Here is a 23,048-nt window from a genome sequence, read left to right as displayed (position 1 = left end):
CCAAGTGAGAAACTTAATCCCCATTTGTTGTAAGGGTTCAAAATATGAAAACTGTAAGAAATGTGAACCCAACCTCAAGTCGCCTGGCGCTGTAGGTGGGATAAATGGAGGCTGCACTTTGATGACACCTTGTATAAAAGGTGTGTACCGACGCAATAGAGTCAAACGTCTTTGAAAATAAGTTGACCACACAGATACCTGCACCCTCAGTGCAGATAAACGCAGTTTTCCATCCCACCCTACGGGTAACTTGAAAGATGATGTCGGAACCTTCCGAGCTTTACCACCTATATAGGCACACCAAATTTGTAATAATGAATTTGTAATAATGAGCTGCCTTAAGCGGCTTACTAGCTCGTAACATGATTAGTATAACCGATACTGTAATGCCCTATTTCTTTTCTTAAGAGGGCGGTCTGAACCCCCCACCCCGTCAACCGCAGCCGCGGTATATAGGTAATAGGTACATAGGTAACTAGGGGTAAAAGAACGTTCCCTGTTGTAACAGGTTGGACGTATTATGAGCGGGCCAAGATCGTGTGCCAGTATTCCTTGGAGATTCGAGAAGCAAGCTCTCCGAAACCCATGAGATATCACTAGTATGACTGTGACGAACTGTCTTATGATCCGTTTTCGCAACGGAGAGAGCAGCGGAAAATGGTGGAGCCAGATACACGATGCTGTATGACCACACGAATGTGAGAGACTCCACCGCCACTGCCCTTGTGATCTGTCGTTCTGTACACATACTGAGCGTTTGTAATTGTGGCGAGATGCCATCATGTATACCTGAGGGTAACTCCTTTTGTGTACTCACATATGAAACACCTCTGGATTTACTGTCCAGTTTTCAGGATATAAATCCTGACGGGCGAGATCATCTGTCTAACAGATGTCCACTCGCGGAATGAACCCCGTTGACATCCTCACATAATGGTGTTGTGGGCAATAGAGGATTCGAGTTACCTGCTGCATTGCCATGCGGCTTTTGGTTCTCTGTGGTTGTTGTGTATGCAACTCCCGTTGCGTTGTCTGACTGCACTTGGTCAGACTGAAAGCGAAGCATGTAGTGCATTGAAAATTGCACGGAGTTCCAGGACATTTATCGACAGCAATCTGTCGTGATCCGTTTTAGAACTCTGTCGCTGATCTTTTTTAACTACAACTCCTGAACCTCTGAGACTCTTGTCCAGAGTATATACACCCTCGCCCCTCTGTGGGAAACGCGAGTGAAGGCCGGCGAACTAAAGCGCTTTGAAAACACATAATTATTGTTAACAGGCGAATACACCAATGTACCGCTAGTGTGCATGGCTTTTACACCAATTACTAGATGTACATTTGTTCTTGCTGGTGTAGTAGGTAAATGTCTTTGATTTACCGTATTTATAATCTTACCTAGGAATTGACGTCGTTTAGACGGAATTAGATGCGATTGTTTTTAAACTTGACCTGCCACCGCAGTATACATTAGTAGCGCAAGTTAGAGGAACTCTGTTGAGACAGAGTTCTTATGAGCAGATCGTCTAAGTATGGACGATTGTCACTGGCAGGACTCTGAGATGAGCTATCATCACCAACATCACTTTGGTAAATACCCTAGGCGTTGACACGATGCCAAATGGTAGTGAAATGGTTAATGGTTGTGGCGTTTTGCAAACGCTAGAACCTGTGATGACCAAACCGGAATGGGTAAATACGCATTGTGAAGATCAAGTGCAATTATGCAATTTTGTGGCTCCAATATGCAAATAGTAACCGCAGAAAATCCATTTTCAAACTGCATTATGCTGATTGAGACTGCGACGGAGCTGTCTGGTTTTGTTACCCCAAACAGAGGGGAATAAATAACCCTGACTCTGTTGGTGTACTACTGCCTGGATATAAAAACAGCTGAAAACCAGCAGAGACTAAATGGCAACCTGCCAAACCGTTCGACAGAGGCAGTCTTGTCCTTTAATCTGTAAATATCTGAGACATCCATGAGTTGATGTCTGGAAACCCCGCAAATGTAACGTGTAAAGACGCGCTTCCAGAATTGGAACATGGAGATGCCTAAGAGGTCATCAAGCCACTGGCTTGCTGACTGTAGCGTCGTGTCGTTACAAGGCGTGACTGTTTTGTCTTTGAAAAAACTGAAGTCTAAAGAGATTAAACGCCGGCACCAGTATTTCCGTTTTGATACTGGCTGCGGTAATGGCTGAATATCAAATTTAGGACCAACAAGCTCTGGCCTTGTCGCGCTTAAACTAGCGACGATGAAAGTAACCGGCGTTAGCAGAAGCTTTACAGATATACTCTGCAGCTTCTTTTTCATTGTTTCCATACATAGAGTCTAGTGACCCAAATGTATTCTGGGTTTTTATAATGTTTTACACAGACGCATTTACCAATGGCGGATCGCGTCATTTTGGAAACGATTAAATAGTGGTTAGAGTCTACTCAGTCTCTGTAAAAATGGAGACATTGACTCACTGGGATTTAGCAATGTATGGTTGTCAAAAACCCCGCCCTATCTGAGTGCTGGTCTAATGTACCCTTCTCACTGGTAGTTATCGGTGTGAGATTTGTATAATCTGATTTTTATTGAAAGAAGACAAAGTACATTGAAAACATCGTGCTCAAATACAATAGTCTCAGTAAACTAGACCGGAACGACACTGTACTAAATGTAGAGAAGTTGAATTGAGCTCAGCCAGTTGAGTATCCAGAAAGTTCTAAACACTTGTCATTCAATACCTGAGCACATCCAAAATTACACAATAAACTTTAAACTTTCAACTTTATATAGAAAATAAAAAAGAAGAGAAAGAGGAAAAAGGAAAGAAGAGGCAGGAAAGGAGCGAAAGGGAAAGAGAAAAAGGGAAAGCGGGGAAGACACCCTGGGAAGGGTACCAATAGCAAGGCGTAAACAATGTCAGGAAACCTCCCTAGCCACAGTATTACGAGATGTAAAGTTTATACGTATCTGACGTTTTAAAATCAAGCCAGGGAGCCCAGGTGGTCCTAAAAACTGATAGTCGGAAAGTGGAGGTAAGGAGTAAATCTTCCATGGCCATATAGGTATCTATTCTGCGGAACCAATCCCTCCTAGTAGGTGGGGATGAGGATTTCCACAATACAGGTATAACTGCACGAGCTGCGTTACAGAGATGTTTCAGCAGAGATTTCTTGTAACTGGAGACAGGAATCGAAGAATGACCCAATAGCCAGAACGCAGAGTCTTCTGGCAGCTGAACACCTAAGATCTCGGTTGAGATCTTTATTACCTCGTTCCAAAAGGGTCTCAGGCGTGGGCAATCCCACCATATGTGAATCATCGTACCTATTGTTGAGGAGCAGCGCCAACATTTATTTGAGGCAGCAGGGAACATTGTGTGAAGAATGGAGGGGTATCTATACCATCGGGTGAGAATTTTGTACTGGGTCTCTCTAATCTGAATACATATGGAGCTAGCGTGCGCTTTGAGGAAGATAGATTCCCATTCCTCCTGTGATAGTGTTAAACCAAGATCTTTTTCCCACGCGCGGGTAAAAGACGGTTTGGTGTCAGTTTGGGAGTTTTGTAGCATTTTATAAAGAGTAGAAACCGAGTGGGCTAGGGGTTGGGGGGATACACAAAGCTTTTCAAATGGAGTTAGTTCGCGGGAAAATGCCAATCGTGCAGAGTTAGTTAATATAAAATGTCTGACTTGCAGAAACTTCCAAAAATCCGTCTGAGGTATGTCCCAATTTTGCCTAATCTCGGAGAACTGTTTCACCTGAGACGCTGCGATCAGCTGACCGACCCTGAAGAGCCCCATCTCAGTCCAATGAAGAAAATGCTTGGGGTTAAGGCCGGAAGGGAACTCATTATTAGCTAAAAAAGAGGTCAGTGGGCAAGAAGGGGAGGAAATGGAGGGCAGACGGCGTAAATTTTTCCAAGCGGCTATTGTTGGAGAGATCGTCGGGTGGGGGGGGGGAAGCTTTGCAATATGGGGTAACCATGGGAAAATCTCAGGGTGTCGTAACATACAAGACCCTTCAAGTTTCACCCACTGTTTGATATCCCCATTCTTGGTCCAATCGAGCACTCTATTCAGTAACACCGCATGATAATAAGTTTTGATGTTAGGTAGTTGGACACCACCGGAACTAGTAAATCTAGAAAGAGTGGCATATCCAATTCTGGGTCTTTTACGGAACCAGATAAACTGTTGAATCAAGTGTTGAATAGACTGGAACCAAGAATTCGGGATAGAAATCGGTAAAGTTTGGAAGAGGTACAGCAGCTTTGGGAGAGTATTCATTTTAATAACATTAATTCTCCCTAGCCAAGACAGGTGTTTGGAATGCCATCTGCTAAAATCATTACGAATTAAGGATAATATTGGCGCAAAGTTTAGGGTGAACAGTTGTGAAAGATTATTTGTTAATCTAACTCCTAGGTAGGTGATGCAATTAGAGTTCCAAGAGAAGGGGAATGCTTGTTGAAGGCCCCTAACCGCAGCGGGGGATGCGGAGACATTAAGGGCGGAGGATTTAGAGTAATTAATTTTAAAGTTAGAGAGTTTGCTGAAGGTGTCAAATTCTTGCATAAGATGAGGGAGCGAAACTGAGGGGTTGGATATGACCGCCAGGAGGTCGTCAGCGAAAAGCGCCAGTTTAAATTCCTCACCATCCACCTGGGGGCCAGAGATATTAATATTTTTCCTAATAGTTCTTGCTAACGCCTCAATACACAGTACAAAAATCAAAGGGGAAAGGGGGCAACCCTGTCTCGTGCCGTTGGTGACACTAAAGGAGTCCGAAAGAGTACCATTAATCCTGACCCTGGCAGTAGGAGTGGTGTATAGAGCCATGATTCTATGGAGCGCGATAGGTCCCAGGCCAATATGCTCCAGCACAGACCTCATGAAATCCCAGCTGATCCTATCAAATGCTTTTTCAGCATCCGTCGAGAGCAATACTGTGGGTAGTTGCCTCAAGCAAGCCAAATGTATCAAATTCAAAATCTTTGTGGTGTTATCCTTAGCTTCCCTACCGGGGATGAATCCCACTTGATCCCCATGTATTAGGGAGGGAAGAAGGTTATTCAATCTGACAGCCATGAGTTTAGCGTAGAGTTTTAAATCAACATTCAACAGTGAGATGGGTCTGTAGCTGGAGCACAACGCGGGATCCCTACCTTGTTTAGGAATCACTGTAATATGTGCCTCTAGGGATTGAGGGGAAAAATGTGAGGTAGCAGAAATAGCGTTATAGGCACGAAGCAGTAAAGGAGCCAAACTATCCTTAAATGTTTTATAATATGCTATAGTAAAACCATCCGGTCCAGGGCTTTTACCGGACGGAGTTAACGAGATAACATGGTCTAATTCTTGTAGGGTGAATGGACGCTCTAGCAGCTCTATATCTGTCGTTGAAATAGTGGGAAAATCTGTGGCTAACAAATAATTCCGAATTTGAGGTAACACTAACAAAGGGTTAGGGTTATTCGAGGATGTAGCTAAATTATAAAGGGTGGAGTAATACTGCTTAAAACAAGAGGCAATTTCTGGGGTCTTGGAGTGAAGAAGGTCATTAGCATCTTTCATTGCACTGATAAATGAGGCAGAATGCTGTGCACGTAAAGCACGTGCCAACAGTCTGCCAGGCTTATTACCCCATTGGTAAAATCGATTTTGACATTTACGCATGGAGTGTAGCGTGGTATCAGATAGTACTTTATTCAGTCGGGCTCTAACATCAGTTAATTTTGCATAAGTTTCTCCAGACAGAGAAGTTTTATGATCAGATTCTAGGGTATGTATCTGTTGCAAGAGGGTATCGATGAGGGCCTTTTTCTGTTTTTTCACATGTGTTCCCAATTGAATCAGTTTACCCCGGATAACACATTTGTGTGCTTCCCACACTACAATTTTGGACACATCGGGCGTATCGTTCAGGTCAATGTAATCAGACAAGGCCTTCTCGAGTTCCCCCTTACAATAAACATCTTGCAAAAGAGATTCATTCAAACGCCAAGACCATTGACCTAAAGTGGGAGTTTGGAGCGAAAGAGACATAGAAATAGGAGCGTGGTCTGACCACGTGATTGAACCTATATCAGCATCTAAGAGGAGGGGAAGATGTCTATGGCTTAAAAATAGGTAGTCTAAACGTGAGTAGACTTGGTGGGGATGAGAAAAAAAGGAGTAGTCTCGGGCAGTAGGGTGCAGGACTCTCCAGGAGTCGGCCAGCTGAAGCTCGTGGAAGACTTTCCGAACTTGGCAATGCTTGCGCTTCGAAAATCTAGGGGCTGCGTTAGAAGTATCTACTGTGGGATTTAGAGACCAATTACAATCACCTCCCAATACCACTATGCCCTGCAAGAGAGAATCAAACTGAGAGAGGAGTGATGTAAAGAACTGGGGTTGGGCTTGGTTGGGAGCATACAACACAATAAACGTGAAAGTTTGTTGAAAAATTTGACAGTTTAGCAATAGTAGTCTACCTGGAACCAATCTGTGGGCCACCACGTCTGTCACACGGAGTTTTTTGGAAAATAAGATTGCTACCCCTTTTGTTTTACCTTCCGGATTGTTACTAAAGAATGAGAGAGGGAAGTGGCGGTCCGATAAGGAGGGGGGCCTCAGGCCTGTCTTAAAGTGTGTTTCCTGAATTAGGGCTACATCTACCTTATCCAACCATAATGATCTAAGTAGTTTGGATCTTTTTTCAGGTACATTAAGCCCTTTAACATTAAACGAGGAGATTTTAATTCGGTTAGGAGCACTCATGGTGTCCAAATAAGGGGATCAGCAGCACGGTTCCCAGGGAAACTACCACAGAAGAGAGACAGAGATATAGAAAGAGGAGAGAGGAGTTAGAACAAAAGAAAAGAGGAATAGAAAAATAAACCATTATAAAGCACCCGCCGTGGAGACCGCGTCCCAACGATAGGATCACAGCTCCAGGGGATAGTGTTATACTAAGCGGGTAGGGGGACAAGGGAGTCGTCGTCAGGAGACGCAAACATCGAAATGCAAGTACGAACAGCTTAGAAGCATTCACAAAAAAGAACATATAGCTATCTAGCACCGGAATACTAGGAGTAACATCTAAAGACCATAACCACCACACATGTAGAAGATAACGTTGCAAAATCAATTAAAGTACCAGGAGGGCCACGTAGGAGGATCTCAGCCCCACTAAGAGGCGGAGCAATACACCAACTGAAAAATCCAAGAGGTAGAGAGCGTCCAGTCAGGTATCATCCGTGGCAGAGGACACTGCGACAGCGGTCGGAGCCTTTTTGGCATAGCGGACTGTCTGCCAGGGGGGGCTTCTTTGTTTATGTTGCGGCAGTTGTAGTTGCGGGATTTCCGCCTCCCAGGCTGGGATGGCCAGTTCCGGCAGTCCCAGTGCAGCACAAAAGGACGGTAAATCGGAAGAATTTTGCAGGAAGAATACTTTCCCAGAATAGGAAACTTGTAGGTTAAAGGGGAACCCCCAGCGATATTTTAATTGCCGCTTGCGTAGTTCGTCTGTCAAAGGTTTCAATGTCTTGCGTAATTGAAGTGTGTGCCAGGACAAGTCTTGATAAAGGAAGATCGGCGTTCCATTAAAATCCACTTCATCTAGCTGGCGCACTTTGCGCATAATGTCTTCCTTTTGCGTGAAATAATGCAAGCGGCAAATCACGTCGCGGGGTCGGTCTGAAGAAAGTCCACGAGGCTTAAGAGCACGGTGAGCCCTATCAAAGACAATCTCGGTGTCAGGTTCATTTCCCAGCAGTTCATTAAAGATCTTCGTGAGAGCGTCAATGAGACCTGATTGTGGGACATCTTCCGGGAGGCCCCTTATACGGATATTGTTCCGACGTCCCCTGTTATCCATATCAGTCACCCTATTTTGTAGGGAGCGTATTTCCATGGTTTGGGCTGTAAGGATATCCTGCAGGGATCGAAAAAGTGTATCGGAAGTATCTTGGGTCTCCTCAACAGCTGTCAGCCTGTCCGATAATTGTGAGATATCCTTCTTAACAGTCGCCATTTCCTGTCTAATCGTATCCTGAAGATCCTGTTTAGTGGGGAGTGTTTTAAGGAATGAAAATATTTCCTTGAGTTCGTTTCTCTCCCAGGATGGAGGGGGTGCAGGGCCGCCTTTGGACAACGATACAGGCGAGGAAGAGGGCGAAGAAGTAGGACTGGCCGCCATTGATTCTTGATCCGTCTCGGTCGTTGTCGGCTGGAGATAAGGCCTAATGGTCGATTGTGATGAAGGGTTCTTTGGTCGAGGTGTGGGATTGGTTCGGGATGATTTCCTGGGTTTGGTTCTGACCATAATGTAGGAATATAGCAATAAAAGCGTAGTTTGGTCTGAACTGTAGAATGGTGGTGGTGCAGAGCTACATTAGAATGCGTCTATCGAGCAACGACCCCCATCAGCCTGGCATTAATATATCATTGAGGAGCCAGCATCACAGCAATGCGTAGGAATGCAGAGATCACATCTCCAAACAGGTCCTGCCTATTTTGCACATACAGAGAGGCAGGGAAGCTATGTATGGAAGTGGCACTGTAGCTTAAATCCCCTTCAGCTCGAGGACCAGGCACTTTAAGGCCCCAAGGCCAGCAATAAAAGAATACAGGGTGAGAGAGTTTATAAGATGGGGCCCTGTGTGGACCTCTGCCCTACAAGTCAGTCTCAGTGTTATAACAATACACTGGGGATTCCAGCCCCATATAGTGAGATCCGGACTCACCACATCCAGCAATGCCCGGCAGGATCTCTCTGCAGGTGGGCTGCAGACAGCAGCAGAGTGTGCAGGCAGCCAGGGGGATCTGTGTCCGCAACTTGCGGGGGGTAAACGGTCACTTCCGTGGAGCTCCGCGCCGGCCGCGGCCCGCCGCCGGGAGCGGTCCGGAACCCGAGGCCGCGGCTTCGGCGGGCGGGTAAGGCCGCAGTCGGCGGCTCGTATTGAGGTGGATCCTGGGCTCCGTGGAGGACGCGGACAGCGGTAAGAGAGGTCTCAGTGGGATGCGCAGGGTGGTCGCCGGGGAAAGCAGCTGCCTTTATGGATTCCCGCACTGGCCGTGGACAGCCTCTGGGGGCAGCCCGGAACTCGAGGCCCCGGCTTCCAGGGGTGATGAAGGCCTCAATCGGCGACTTGCAGGGTAATGGTCCCCGGGCTCCGTGAGTGCTGCGGGGAGCGGTAGGGGGGATCCCAGCAGCTGGGCAAGGGAGCTGGGTCCCCACAGAGGGGATAAAGTGTGTGGAAGTGGAGTTATAGCGGGAGCTGAGGAAAAGCTGGACTCCACTGTTCACGAGCCAGGCCACGCCCCCCGGTGTGAGATTTGACATAGAATCGTGCATTAAATTATAAGACCAGTCAACAACTGTCTTTTGTTAGAGCTGGCGGAGTAACTTCCGAGACTCCGATGTTACCGCTCTTGTAATTTGAATTGCCAATGCTTAACATAGGATTTTTAAAAATTATTTGTAGTCTGCGCTAGAGCCTTACTCGCTATGCAGACAGACCCCACAATAGGCAACGGACAGACACTTGCACGACTTATTGTTATGTGTCATATATATATTTTATTGCTGAACAGCATATTTATATGAAACTCATGGTTGTTTCTCTCTACGGAAATCTATAGTAAAAGCGAAAGATTTATTTGATGTGAAGAGAAACTAGAGTATTCTTTATGTGAAAAGCAGTTCACATGGGCATGTGAAACCCGAACCAAATTCCCACTAACACCCCTGCGCCTCTGGTGGCTTAGAGATGTAGGGCAGGAATGTTCCAGAATTACACACTGGAAAACAACAGGAAGCATGGTTAAAATGGCCCCTTTGCCATGCTGACCGTGATAATCACAGAACAAGTGACAAATGTTTCCGTGTTAATCTAGCCTATTATACAGTATAATCACAGGCTGGGTACAACACATGCTCTATTAATAAATATATATATATATATATATATATATATATATATATAGGCTCAATAGCCTATGATAATTACAGACATTAATATATTTATACAGCATTTACATAAGCTGAATAGCCTATTATACAGTGATAATCACAGACTTAATATAGGCTCAATAGCCTATTATACAGTGATAACCACCAACATTAATATATATGCTGAATAACCTATTATACAGTGATAATAACAGCCATTAATATAGGCTCAATAGCCTATTATACTGTGAAACTCACAGACAGTAATATAGGCTCAATAGCCTATTATACTGTGAAACTCACAGACAGTAATATAGGCTCAATAGCCTATTACTCCCAGGACAGGTAACAATACATTATAAATACCTGTCATATATATATAGCTGCCTATACACTGTGCTGCTGTTTATATATTTAATCCGCCAGAATTCCACCGTGCCTTGTAACGCTGTGTCCTGCGGGAAGCCTGCAGCCTCATAGCGCTGGCACATGTGGGTGGATGGCTGCTGGGCGGCCGGACGGAGCGGCGGTCCCCGTCTCTGTACTGAGACTGAGGGAGCGTCTGCGGCCGTATGGCGCTGGCGGCCGGACGGAGCTGGGCGGCCGGACGGAGCGCTGGGACGGGCGGCCTGCAGACATAGCGGCTGGGGCTTGCGGGCGGAAGAGCGGAAGCAGGTATTAACCCCAACATAGCGGGGTGGCAGCCTGCGCTGACCGCCCCGTTCCCCAGCCTACCTTGCTTGTCTCCTGATCATGGCTGCGACGGCCTTCTTATGTGTAAGTTCGTCCAGCTGTCTTGTAAATCATGGCTGTGACGGGCTTCTTCTGTGTAAGCTCCGTCCAGCTCTGTAGTCCTGGCTGCGACGGAGCTTCTTTGTGTAAGCTCCGTCCAGTCCTCTAAGTCATCTGGAGTAGATCATGGCTGCGACGGGGCTTCTTCCTGTAAGCTCCGTCCAGCTCAGGCAGCAGTTCATGGCTGTGACGGGGCTTCTATCTGCAAGCTCCGTGCTACAGCAGGTAGTGAACTGCGTGTGGCTGTGAGGGTGCTCTTTGTGAGGACCGACACGCCATGCGCTGCCCGTGCAGCGGCACTATCCCGGACCCATGTTTTTCTTGAAACTGGGAAGGGATGTGCTATTAAAAAAAAATTAAAAATAAAAATGAAAAATTAATAAAAATCTTCCAACAAGTGTGGGAATCCCACAAGCCGATGTTAGTGCTTTGAGCACAGAAAAAACACTGGGTCCGTACACTGAGGTACTCTGGGATATGGAGGGGTGGAGAGTTCTAAATTTAAATATTCAGTGCCTTTGTTCTGCTACGCCGTCCATATCCCAAGAGTACTCCAGTGACCCCTAGTGGATGAAGAAGAAAAACTGCTACTTTGTAGATCTGTTTTGTGTGAGATTTTCAAACTCGGACCCCATAACATTGGCGGAGTTGTAGGTTTAGCATGCTGAAAACATCTGGATTTAACGTTTTACCGGTCGGCATTGTTTAGTCCAGAAAACATCGGACTATTCATGATCTTGGACGCTATTACATTGGCCGGGTTTGCAATATGTCAGACTTTAGCGGCATAATCGAACCGTTTACAAACTCCGCTCCCACTACATCCCGGCCGTGGAGTAATCTGTAATACTATTGTGGCAATAGATCCATCTGCACCGATGACACAGCGTTCCATATTGCATATTACAGCTCAGATTACTTACACCGTCTTAAGAGCTGCCATGTTCCGTCCTTACTGTCTGCAGTGCGATTCTTGATGTCTATAACATGACCGGGCTCGACTTCCAGCGGTGAGCTGCTTTGCGTTACGTAGGCTCTCTCTATTTCTCTGTTTGCTTTTGCAGAGTATCTGTAACTCCCAGTTTTATTTTCATAGGACCAAATCACGGCGGCCTCCACCAGCTCCTCCTCCAGCGTTTCAGCGTGTTTCTCCTGAGCATCTAAGAGAAGACGCTCCACCAGTACGGCCGCCTTCACCCTTTTCTCTGGAGGACCCTCAATCTTCAGAGTAGCTGCCCCATTTTCCAGTTCTTCGTGTATGGAGACATTTGGGAAATCAGGAGATGCAAAAACGTCATGTTCCTTAATGCCAAAGAGGATTATGTGGTTATTTCTTATGACCACGGGCTGAGAGTGGACCACATTGTCCAGAAAGGCTGCAGCTGCTTCAATATCCTCCATGTGCGGTCCACCAATGAGCAAACACGTTTCATCATCTGCAAAATGTTTCTTCTTCTCCCAATTCTCCAACCCTGGAAAATGGAAATAAAGACCAACACACTGACAGATAATCCATTAATACTGACAACGGGAATCAATTCTTTATGAAGAGGGGAGAGATAAAGTACCAGCCAATCAGCTCCTAACTGCCATGTTACAGGCTGAAAAATGATAGGAGCTGATTGGTTGGTACTTTATCTTTTTCCAAGCTTTGATAAATATACCCCTAGGTCACAGAACCATACAGTGGGCTAATAGACCATAGTATAAAAATGTAGAGAACCAACGGTCAAAATAAGAAAGCACAGACATTGTGGACCACTTTGGAATATTTACAGACAATAAAAAGGTCTTACATCTTAATCTGACTTTTCTTGGCCAATTTAAGAGAAATCCTGACTGTGAAACGCGTCAGCGGACCATGGATCGCTCAGAGAGCAATAAACTTGCTGTCTCCATTTTCAGCTCTTCCTTACCTGAGCTAGGGGGTCATTCCGACCTGATCGCACGCTAGCTATTTTTGTAGCGCTGTGATCAGGTCAAAATTGCGCATGCACCGCAATGCACAGGCGCGTCGTACGGGTACAAAGCGGATCGTTGCTTGCGATGGATTTAACAAAGAATCCATTCGCACAGCCGATCGCAAGGAGGTTGACAGGAAGAGGGCGTTTGTGGGTGGCAACTGACCGTTTTCTGGGAGTGTTTGGAAAAAATAAGATTTTACTTACCGATAAATCTATTTCTCGTAGTCCGTAGTGGATGCTGGGACTCCGTAAGGACCATGGGGAATAGCGGCTCCGCAGGAGACAGGGCACAACAATAAAAGCTTAAGGATCAGGTGGTGTGCACTGGCTCCTCCCCCCATGACCCCCCTCCAAGCCTCAGGATACTGTGCCCGGACGAGCGTACATAATAAGGAAGGATATTGAATCCCGGGTAAGACTCATACCAGCCACACCAATCACACCGTACAACTCGTGATCTGAACCCAGTTAACAGTATGATAAATACAAAGGAGCCTCTTAAAAGATGGCTCACAACAATAATAACCCGAATTTTTGTAACAATAACTATATACAAGTATTGCAGACAATCCGCACTAGGGATGGACGCCCAGCATCCACTACGGACTACGAGAAATAGATTTATCGGTAAGTAAAATCGTATTTTCTCTGACGTCCTAGTGGATGCTGGGACTCCGTAAGGACCATGGGGATTATACCAAAGCTCCCAAACGGGCGGGAGAGTGCGGATGACTCTGCAGCACCGAATGAGAGAACTCCAGGTCCTCCTCAGCCAGGGTATCAAATTTGTAAAATTTAGCAAACGTGTTTGCCCCTGACCAAGTAGCTGCTCGGCAAAGTTGTAAAGCCGAGACCCCTCGGGCAGCCGCCCAAGATGAGCCCACTTTCCTTGTGGAATGGGCTTTTACTGATTTTGGCTGTGGCAATCCTGCAACAGAATGTGCAAGCTGAATTGTACTACAAATCCAACGAGCAATCGTCTGCTTTGAAGCAGGAGCACCCAACTTGTTGGGTGCATACAGGATAAACAGCGAGTCAGATTTTCTGACTCCAGCCGTCCTGGAAACATATTTTCAGGGCCCTGACCACGTCAAGCAACTTGGAGTCCTCCAAGTCCTTAGTAGCCGCAGGTACCACAATAGGTTGGTTCATGTGAAATGCAGAAACCACCTTAGGTAGAAATTGAGGACGAGTCCTCAATTCCGCCCTGTCAGAATGAAAAATTAAGTAAGGGCTTTTATATGATAAAGCCGCCAATTCTGACACACGCCTGGCTGAAGCCAAGGCTAACAGCATCGACACCTTCCATGTGAGATATTTTAAGTCCACAGTGGAAAGTGGTTCAAACCAATGTGACTTTAGAAAACTCAACACAACATTGAGATCCCAAGGTGCCACTGGAGGCACAAAAGGAGGCTGTATGTGCAGCACCCCTTTTACAAATGTCTGAACTTCAGGTACTGAAGCCAGTTCTTTCTGGAAGAAAATCGACAGGGCCGAAATTTGAACCTTAATGGACCCTAATTTTAGGCCCATAGACAGTCCTGTTTGCAGGAAATGAAGGAAACGACCCAGTTGAAATTCCTCTGTAGGGGCCTTCTTGGCCTCACACCACGCAACATATTTACGCCAAATGCGGTGATAATGTTTTGCGGTTACGTCCTTCCTGGCTTTGACCAGGGTAGGGATGACTTCATCTGGAATGCCTTTTTCCTTTAGGATCTGGCGTTCAACCGCCATGCCGTCAAACGCAGCCGTGGTAAGTCTTGGAACAGACAAGGACCCTGCTGGAGCAGGTCTTTTCTTAGAGGTAGAGGCCACGGTTCGTCCGTGAGCATCTCTTGAAGTTCCGGGTACCAAGTCCTTCTTGGCCAATCCGGAACCACGAGTATAGTTCTTACTCCTCTCCTTCTTATGATTCTCAGTACTTTTGGTATGAGAGGCAGAGGAGGGAACACATACACTGACTGGTACACCCACGGCGTGACCAGAGCGTCCACTGCTATTGCCTGAGGGTCCCTTGACCTGGCGCAATATCTGTCCAGTTTTTTGTTTAGACGTGACGCCATCATGTCCACCTTTGGTTTTTCCCAACGGTTTACAATCAGGTGGAAGACTTCTGGGTGAAGTCTCCACTCTCCCGGGTGAAGGTCGTGTCTGCTGAGGAAGTCTGCTTCCCAGTTGTCCACTCCCGGAATGAACACTGCTGACAGTGCTATCACATGATTTTCCGCCCAGCGAAGAATCCTTGCAGCTTCTGCCATTGCCCTCCTGCTTCTCGTGCCGCCCTGTCTGTTTACGTGGGCGACTGACGTGATGTTGTCCGATTGGATCAACCCCGCCTGACCCTGAAGCAGAGGTTTTGCTTGACTTAGGGCATTGTAAATGGCCCTTAGTTCAGGAATGTTTATATGAAGAGATGTTTCCATGCTTGACCACAAGCCCTGGAAAATTCCTTCCCTGTGTGACTGCTCCCCAGCCTCTCAGGCTGGCATCCGTGGTTACCAGGATCCAATCCTGAATGCCAAATCTGCGGCCCTCTAGTAGATGAGCACTCTGCAGCCACCACAGGAGAGACACCCTTGTCCTTGGCGACAGGGTTATCCGCTGATGCATCTGAAGATGCGAACCGGACCATTTGTCCAGTAGATCCCACTGAAATGTTCTTGCATGGAATCTTCAGAATGGAATCGCTTCGTAAGAAGCCACCATTTTTCCCAGGACCCTCGTGCACTGATGCACTGAGACCTGGCCTGGTTTTAGGAGGTTCCTGACTAGCTCGGATAACTCCCTGGCCTTCTCCTCTGGGAGAAACACCTTCTTCTGGACTGTGTCCAGAATCATTCCTAGGAACAGTAGACGTGTCGTTGGAATCAGCTGCGATTTTGGAATATTTAGAATCCACCCGTGCTGACGTAACACTACCTGAAATAGTGCCACTCCGACTTCTAACTGTTCCCTGGTCCTTCCAAGTAAGGGATAATTAAGATGCCTTTTCTTCGTAGAAGAATCATCATTTCGGCCATTACCTTGGTAAAGACCCGAGGTGCCGTGGACAATCCAAACGGCAGCGTCTGAAACTGATAATGACAGTTTGTACTACAAACCTGAGGTACCCTTGGTGAGAAGGGTATATTGGGACGTGGAGGTAAGCATCTTTGATGTCCAGAGACACCATATAGTCCCCTTCTTCCAGGTTCGCTATCACTGCTCTGAGTTACTCCATCTTGAATTTGAACCTTTTTATGTAAGTGTTCAAGGATTTCAGATTTAAAATTGGTCTCACCGAGCCGTCCGGCTTCGGTACCACGAACAGCGTGGAATACCCCTTTCCCTGTTGTAAGAGGGGTACCTTGATTATCACCTGCTGGGAATACAGCTTGTGAATGGCTTCCAAAACTGCCTCCCTGTCGGAGGGAGACTTTGGTAAAGCAGACTTCAGGAACCGATGAGGGGGAAACGCCTCGAATTCCAGTTTGTACCCCTGCGATACTACCTGTAGAATCCAGGGATCCACTTGCGAGTGAGCCCACTGCGCGTTGAAATTCTTGAGACGGGCCCCCACCATGTCTGAGTCTGCTTGTAAAGCCCCAGCGTCATGCTGAAGACTTGGCAGAAGCAGGGGAGGGCTTCTGCTCCTGGGAAGCGGCTGCATGGTGCAGTCTTTTTCCTCTTCCTCTGCCCCGGGGCAGAAAAGAGTGGCCTTTTGCTCGCTTGTACTTATGGGAACGAAAGGACTGAGTTTGAAAAGACTGTGTCTTTTTCTGCTGATGTGAAGTGACCTGGGGTAAAAATGTGGATTTTCCAGCCGTTGCCGTGGCCACCAGGTCCGATAGACCAGCCCCAAATAACTCCTCCCCTTTATACGGCAATACTTCCATGTGCCGTTTGGAATCCGCATCCCCTGACCACTGTCGCGTCCATAGCGCTCTTCTTGCAGAGATGGACATAGCACTTACTCTTGATGCCAGGGTGCAAATATCCCTCTGTGCATCACGCATATATAGCAATGCATCCTTTAAATGTTCTATAGTTAACAAAATATTGTCCCTATCCAGGGTATCAATATTCTCAGTCAGGGAATCCGCCCATGCGACCCCAGCACTGCACATCCAGGCTGAGGCGATTGCTGGTCGCAGTATAACACCAGTATGTGTGTATATACTTTTTAGGATATTTTCCAGCCTCCTATCAGCTGGTTCTTTGAGGGTGGCCGTATCAGGAGACGGTAACGCTACTTGTTTAGATAAACGTGTGAGCGCCTTATCTACCCTAGGGGGTGTTTCCCACCGCACCCTAACCTCTGGCGGGAAAGGATATAGTGCTAATAATTTATTAGAAATTAGCTGTTTTTTATCGGGGGAAACCCACACTTTATCACACACCTCATTAATTTCATCTGACTCAGGAAAAACTATTGGCAGTTTTTTCACACCCCACATAATACCCTTCTTTGTGGTACTTGTAGTGTCAGAAAGGTTCAATGCCTCTTTCATTGCCGTGATCATGTAACGTGTGGCCCTACTGGACATTACGCTTGTCTCGTCACCGTCGACACTAGACTCAGTATCTGTGTCTGGGTCTGTGTCGACCCACTGAGGTAACGGCCGTTTTAGGGCCCCTGACGGTGTCTGAGACGCCTGAACAGGCACTAATTGATTTGCCGGCTGTCTCATGTCGTCAACAGTTTTTTGCAAATTGCTGACATTATCACTTAATTGTTTAAAAACAATCATCCAGTCAGGTGTCGACTCCCTAGGGGGTGACATCACTAACACAGGCAACTGCTCCGCCTCCACATCATTTTCCTCCTCATACATGTCGACACACACGTACCGACACACAGCACACACACCGGGAATGCTCTGATAGAGGACAGGACCCCACTTAGCCCTTTGGAGAGACAGAGGGAGAGTCTGCCAGCACACACCCAGCGCTATATATATATATAGGGATAACCTTATATAAGTGTTATTCCCTTATAGCTGCTGTTATATATAGTTTTTTGCTGCCAAAATGCCCCCCCTTCTCTTTTTTACCCTGATTCTGAAGCAGGACTGCAGGGGAGAGTCAGGGAGCCGTCCTTCCAGCGGAGCTGTGAGGGAAAATGGCGCTTGTGTGCTGAGGAGATAGGCTCCGCCCCTTCACGACGTCCTTATCTCCCGCTTTTTTGTGTAAAATGGCAGGGGTTAAAATACATCCATATAGCCCAGGAGCTATATGTGATGTATTCTTTTTAGCCACCTAAGGTATATACTGTTATATTGCGTCTCAGGGCGCTCCCCCCCCAGCGCCCTGCACCCTCAGTGACCGGAGTGTGAAGTGTGCTGAGAGCAATGGCGCACAGCTGCGGTGCTGTGCGCTACCTTAGTCTGAAGACAGGATGTCTTCTGCCGCCGATTTCACCGGACCTCTTCGTCTCTTCTGGCTCTGTAAGGGGGACGGCGGCGCGGCTCCGGTGACCCATCCAGGCTGTACCTGTGATCGTCCCTCTGGAGCTAATGTCCAGTAGCCTAAGAAGCCCAATCCACTCTGCACGCAGGTGAGTTCGCTTCTTCTCCCCTTAGTCCCACGATGCAGTGAGCCTGTTGCCAGCAGGACTCACTGAAAATAAAAAAACCTAAACTAAACTTTTATTCTAAGCAGCTCAGGAGAGCCACCTAGATTGCACCCTTCTCGGCCGGGCACAAAAATCTAACTGAGGCTTGGAGGGGGGTCATGGGGGGAGGAGCCAGTGCACACCACCTGATCCTTAAGCTTTTATTGTTGTGCCCTGTCTCCTGCGGAGCCGCTATTCCCCATGGTCCTTACGGAGTCCCAGCATCCACTAGGACGTCAGAGAAATGCAGGCGTGTCCAGGCGTTTGCAGGGCGGGTGTCTGACGTCAGTTCCAGGACCTGACAGGCTGATGTGATCGCAGCGGCTGGGTAAGTTCAGACCTACTCAGAAACTGCACAAACTATTTTTGTATCGCTCGGCTGCACACGCGTTCGCACACTTGCAAAGCGAAAATACACTCCCCCATAGGCGACGACTATCTGATCGCAGTGCTGCAAAAAATAGCTAGCGAGCGATCAACTCGGAATGACCCCCCTAATCTCTTCATTAATAATGTCCCAGGTAAGTGGCATTTTACCTGCAATATCTAAATCCTATTTACCATCAGATGCAATACATAAAATGTATGAATATTAGAACCTAGTCATCCTTAAATCTGCCTCCTATTGTGAGAGTGGGTTTACCCCCAAGCGGTGTTGATTTAGCTGGTTTGCTGGCAGTTTACCATATCTTTATATTATATGATGATTTTTAGATGTGTTATGTAATGTTTGATGGTTTTCTTAGCCCTCAGTATAAAATAGTATGTAAGTTACACATGTGCTAGTAGGCGGTAGAAAGTTGGTTTTATATCAGCCTGGCTTTAGCGTCACGTTTCGCAGTTTGGGAAGCGTCAGCCTCTCCTGAGACTTCTGTGCTCTTTATGCTTTTACACTTTATACATATAGACTTTTCATTCATTGTTGGCATAGCGACCTGTGTGCCTATTAACCTCTTCATCGTTTACATCCCGACACCAGCAATACATCGCAACTGTTTCCCCCACGCTCTTCATTCTCCTGCCACCCAGCAGCAGAATTACAGCAAATGTCTACTAGGTCTGGTCTTTGTCTTGTTTGCTCACATTTGGGGTGAGATGTAATGAAGTTGTTTTTAAAGGGGCAATCATGTAGAAGGCTAAACCGTGCCTTGTACATGGATTGCCCCTTTAAAAAAACACCTGAGATTGGCCAGCATCCGGCACGGCCGCCACTACTCGGACTTTATTACATCCCTCCCATGGCGAGAGTGTGAACGTTTGTCTGATTGCCATGACCAAGATAAGAGGTAGTACAACGTTGTTATCATACAGATTGTAAGCTCAAGGGGCCCACTTTACCCTGGTGCAGTGCCTGACATTTCCATGCCCCCTCTGATTTGTACTGTCCCGGCAGTGACATCCTATATGTAACACGCCATTGCACATTACATATGTTAGTATTATATTCAGAGAATAATGACAATATTCTATATACTCTTTTCTATTTCTATACTGGCTAAATAAGTGTAACGTACAATCCGGCATTTCATCACGCGCAATTCGCCTAATATCGCTAATGGCAGATTACGATCTAATGAAATCCACAAAACAGATACCGAGCCCCTCTCACCTCTCCCCTCCGCTCTGTTCTCCGTATTCTTACCAGAGTTGACCCGAGAAAATTCTTCTTCAAACGCCTGAAAGCAGAAATGAAAATGACAGATTTTGTGTTCTTACCAAATAAAATCATTGCTTCCCTCTTCGCTGAGCAATCTGCTGTAAGATGTAACCCTCTGTTCCATGCTCACTGTCTACCCCTTCTGTGTCACCCCTGTCCTCCCCTTTATAATGTAAGCTCTCACGAGCAGGGCCCTATCCCCTCATGTGCTTCTCCTTCCCTTACTTACACTATCAGCTACTTCCCACTGCCTGCACCGGCACCAGACCCTGGTTTGCTGCCTCCCTGTAGTTGAGTGCTGCGACCACTGATGCAGCACTATTTATATACCATGTCCCTGTCCTGCACTGTCTTGTACTGTAAGTCGCTGCTTCCGTGTTCTGCTCACTGTTTCGGCACTTTGTCAGGCGCTGTGGAACCCTTGTGGCGCCATACTAAGAAAGGATAATATAATAATGGTCTGTGGTTCAGCACTTAGCCATGGTTCTAGAACAGTGATGGCTAACCTTGACACTCCAGCTGTTGTTGAACTACACATCCCAGCATGCCCTTCTACAGTTTTGCTATTTGGCCATGCTAAAACTGATCCAAGGCATGCTGGGATGTGTAGTTCAACAACAGCTGGAGTGTCAAGGTTAGCCATCACTGTGCTAGAATATACTTTTAACTCTTTCATCCCCAGAGCGTTAACTACAAAGACAGTATGTGGAAATGCCGCACTTTCTTATCATCCATATATAATCCTTTCCTTCGCCGAAGCAGAGATTTCATGTCGGACTCCGGCCTGACACACAGAGCAAACACATGGGTCATTTATGAACTGTAGTGATAAAACGTCAGGCAGCCTCCACTCTAATGTCTCACTTCAATTTACTGACCAGACAATTGTGTAATCCGTGTTCTTGTTCTGTCTGCTACACTTCGCTAGGACGTGCTATGAAATACAACACATTGCAACATATCTGAGAGGTTGGAGTGCTGCATGGAAATGAGGGTCTGAAGACCCGTCAAATCGGTTCCTATGCAGGATGGAGACAGGGGGCCGATAGAGTGCGGAGTCTGTATTGCATTTAACTGGTCCTGCAACACCAGAGAAGGACAAATACAAGAGGGATGTGATGGGGGTCGTAAAGGGAAGGAAGCGTTTTAATAGAACAGAAGAATCCCTTTGATAATAGGAATAAACTCTCCCATATTTATAGTAGTGTCGATGGAACGGGATCCGGTCAAGATCCCGGCAGTCGATATATCGAAGTTGGGATCCCGACACTACTAAAAATGCGGACACAGACATCCTGAATTGGGTCACTAGGCCGGCCCCGGAAACCCGATCGCTGAGATCCTGAACGATCGTGCCCCAATCGCCAGGAGAGGTAAGCCGCAGGGGAAGAGGGGGTGTTAAGGCGACACCGGGGCATGTTAAGCTTAGGCTGCGGGTAGGGAGGGTTAGGGAGCCATTGGGGGAAGGTGAGTAAACTTACCATCCCCTGTTGGGATTCAGACTGTCGGCAGTATTCTGACCGTCAGCATATTCTACCCAACCCCTATGGAACATGTTACTTGCATAAAGTTATAGAGGTGGGGAGTTTGCACAGCAACAACAGGTCAGTGCAGTAAAATACATCTATTACATGACCATAATTACCGTTCTGATTTAATATACAGGTTCTGCATCCTAATACAGCTCATCTCCATGGTCAGACTGTAATAAAGAATTGTTGCCCCCTTTATATATTTAACGTGGATTTTAGCAGCAGCACAATATTATTTTACATTAATACGTGCTGAATATGACCACGGCTTCATTTCTGAGTCTGTGGCAGACTAACACCGGGATGGTTCTACAGACTAATGCTGCCCATACACTTGAGTTTATCGGTACTAGCCTTCGATTTCGACCACATCTGTGAGAGAAATCGAAGGATTGTATGCACGTTTTAGGCACCTTACGAGTCTACGACGCGATGCGCAGGCACGCCAGTCAAATATCGCGTCTCAAGATAGTATGTGCTGCACTTAGTATTTCTTGCGTCGCAGTGCGATCGCATGTGGTTTTAAACCCACACGAGATATATCGCACTGCGCCGTGCGATGGGCACCCGCCGGGAGCGGCCAGATGCCGCTCCAACTCGGCGGTGACGTTCCCATCACGTGATTACCACGTGATCTATCGCATGGTAATCTGAACTGCCGGTGCGATGCCCCGCAATGTCGCGTCGTGGGGCATCGCACAAGTGTATGGACACCATATCAGCCCCCATACATCTGCAATGCGCTGTCACAATTACCCCCCCCCCCCCCCCCCCCAACTCTTGGGTCGGGAAATCAGGAATATTCATCAAGATGAAACATGTTGATCCCTGATCCCGACCGAAAATGGTTAATATTAACAAATCAGGGATTTTTAACATTAAAAAAATGTCCCTGATTCCAATCGTCGGTTCTGGTCGGGGAAACAGCAGCTAGATGTATGGGGGGCCTTAAACTCTTAATCTCGCAAAATGTACAAGAAAAGCTGCAAAAAAACCTTAAATGTATCTTTATCTTTGGGGTAAATGACAAAATACACGTTCATGTTGCTGCGGGACTTCCTGGCGAAGTTGACGACAGCCTGTGTCATGACTTTCGCCGCAGTCTGCCTGGACAGCCCGATATTCCCAGTTCCCAGAGCCGGAAACGAGATGGAAGGAGAACCGTATTTCTGCGCTGTGGTCAGACACTCTTCGGTCACTTGGCTCAGAACCTGGAATAATAAGGAGCAGTGCTCAGGCATATTATAATTATCCGGAAGACACTCAACACTGTGTAGTAACAATTAGTAAAATATAAGGTTATTCACAGACATGATTAGGGCTCAACTAACGATTAAACAATATGTGTTATATACTGACAGCAAGAAGATATAATGCGGGTGGGTGTCCATCAGAAGTCACTCATTATCCGAACCACTTATGAACTGCAGAACCTTGGACTTGCAGTACACACAGGGGCCTAATTCAGTAAGGATTGCAAATTCTAATTAGCAGAATTTGCAATCCTTTTCTTAGCATGCTGGGGGCCGCCCATCGCAATGTAAGGCTGCCCAGCTTGCTGACCGCCG

The 23,048-nt window shown here is 46.8% G+C and overlaps 1 protein-coding gene and 1 pseudogene across 4 annotated transcripts in view; both read right to left on the bottom strand.

Moving 5' to 3' along the window:
- The window catches only part of PARP9 (poly(ADP-ribose) polymerase family member 9), a 137,882-nt gene that overhangs the window by 15,705 nt on the left and 99,129 nt on the right, over positions 1 to 23,048 (bottom strand). For all 4 annotated transcript variants that reach the window (XM_063932801.1, XM_063932803.1, XM_063932802.1 and 1 more), the window contains 3 exons: positions 22,476 to 22,691; positions 19,901 to 19,967; positions 11,652 to 12,200 (listed from right to left, as the gene is read on the bottom strand). In XM_063932801.1, coding sequence (XP_063788871.1) covers positions 11,652 to 12,200; positions 19,901 to 19,967; positions 22,476 to 22,691 — 832 coding nt within the window. The remainder of the gene's footprint in view (positions 1 to 11,651; positions 12,201 to 19,900; positions 19,968 to 22,475; positions 22,692 to 23,048) is intronic.
- On the bottom strand, positions 9,568 to 9,669 carry LOC134946920 (U5 spliceosomal RNA; annotated as a pseudogene).

Source organism: Pseudophryne corroboree, chromosome 7, assembly GCF_028390025.1.
Source record: "Pseudophryne corroboree isolate aPseCor3 chromosome 7, aPseCor3.hap2, whole genome shotgun sequence".
NCBI lineage: Eukaryota > Metazoa > Chordata > Amphibia > Anura > Myobatrachidae > Pseudophryne > Pseudophryne corroboree.
Note: the sequence above shows the minus strand (reverse complement) of the source record. Positions and strands in the feature narration are given on the sequence as shown.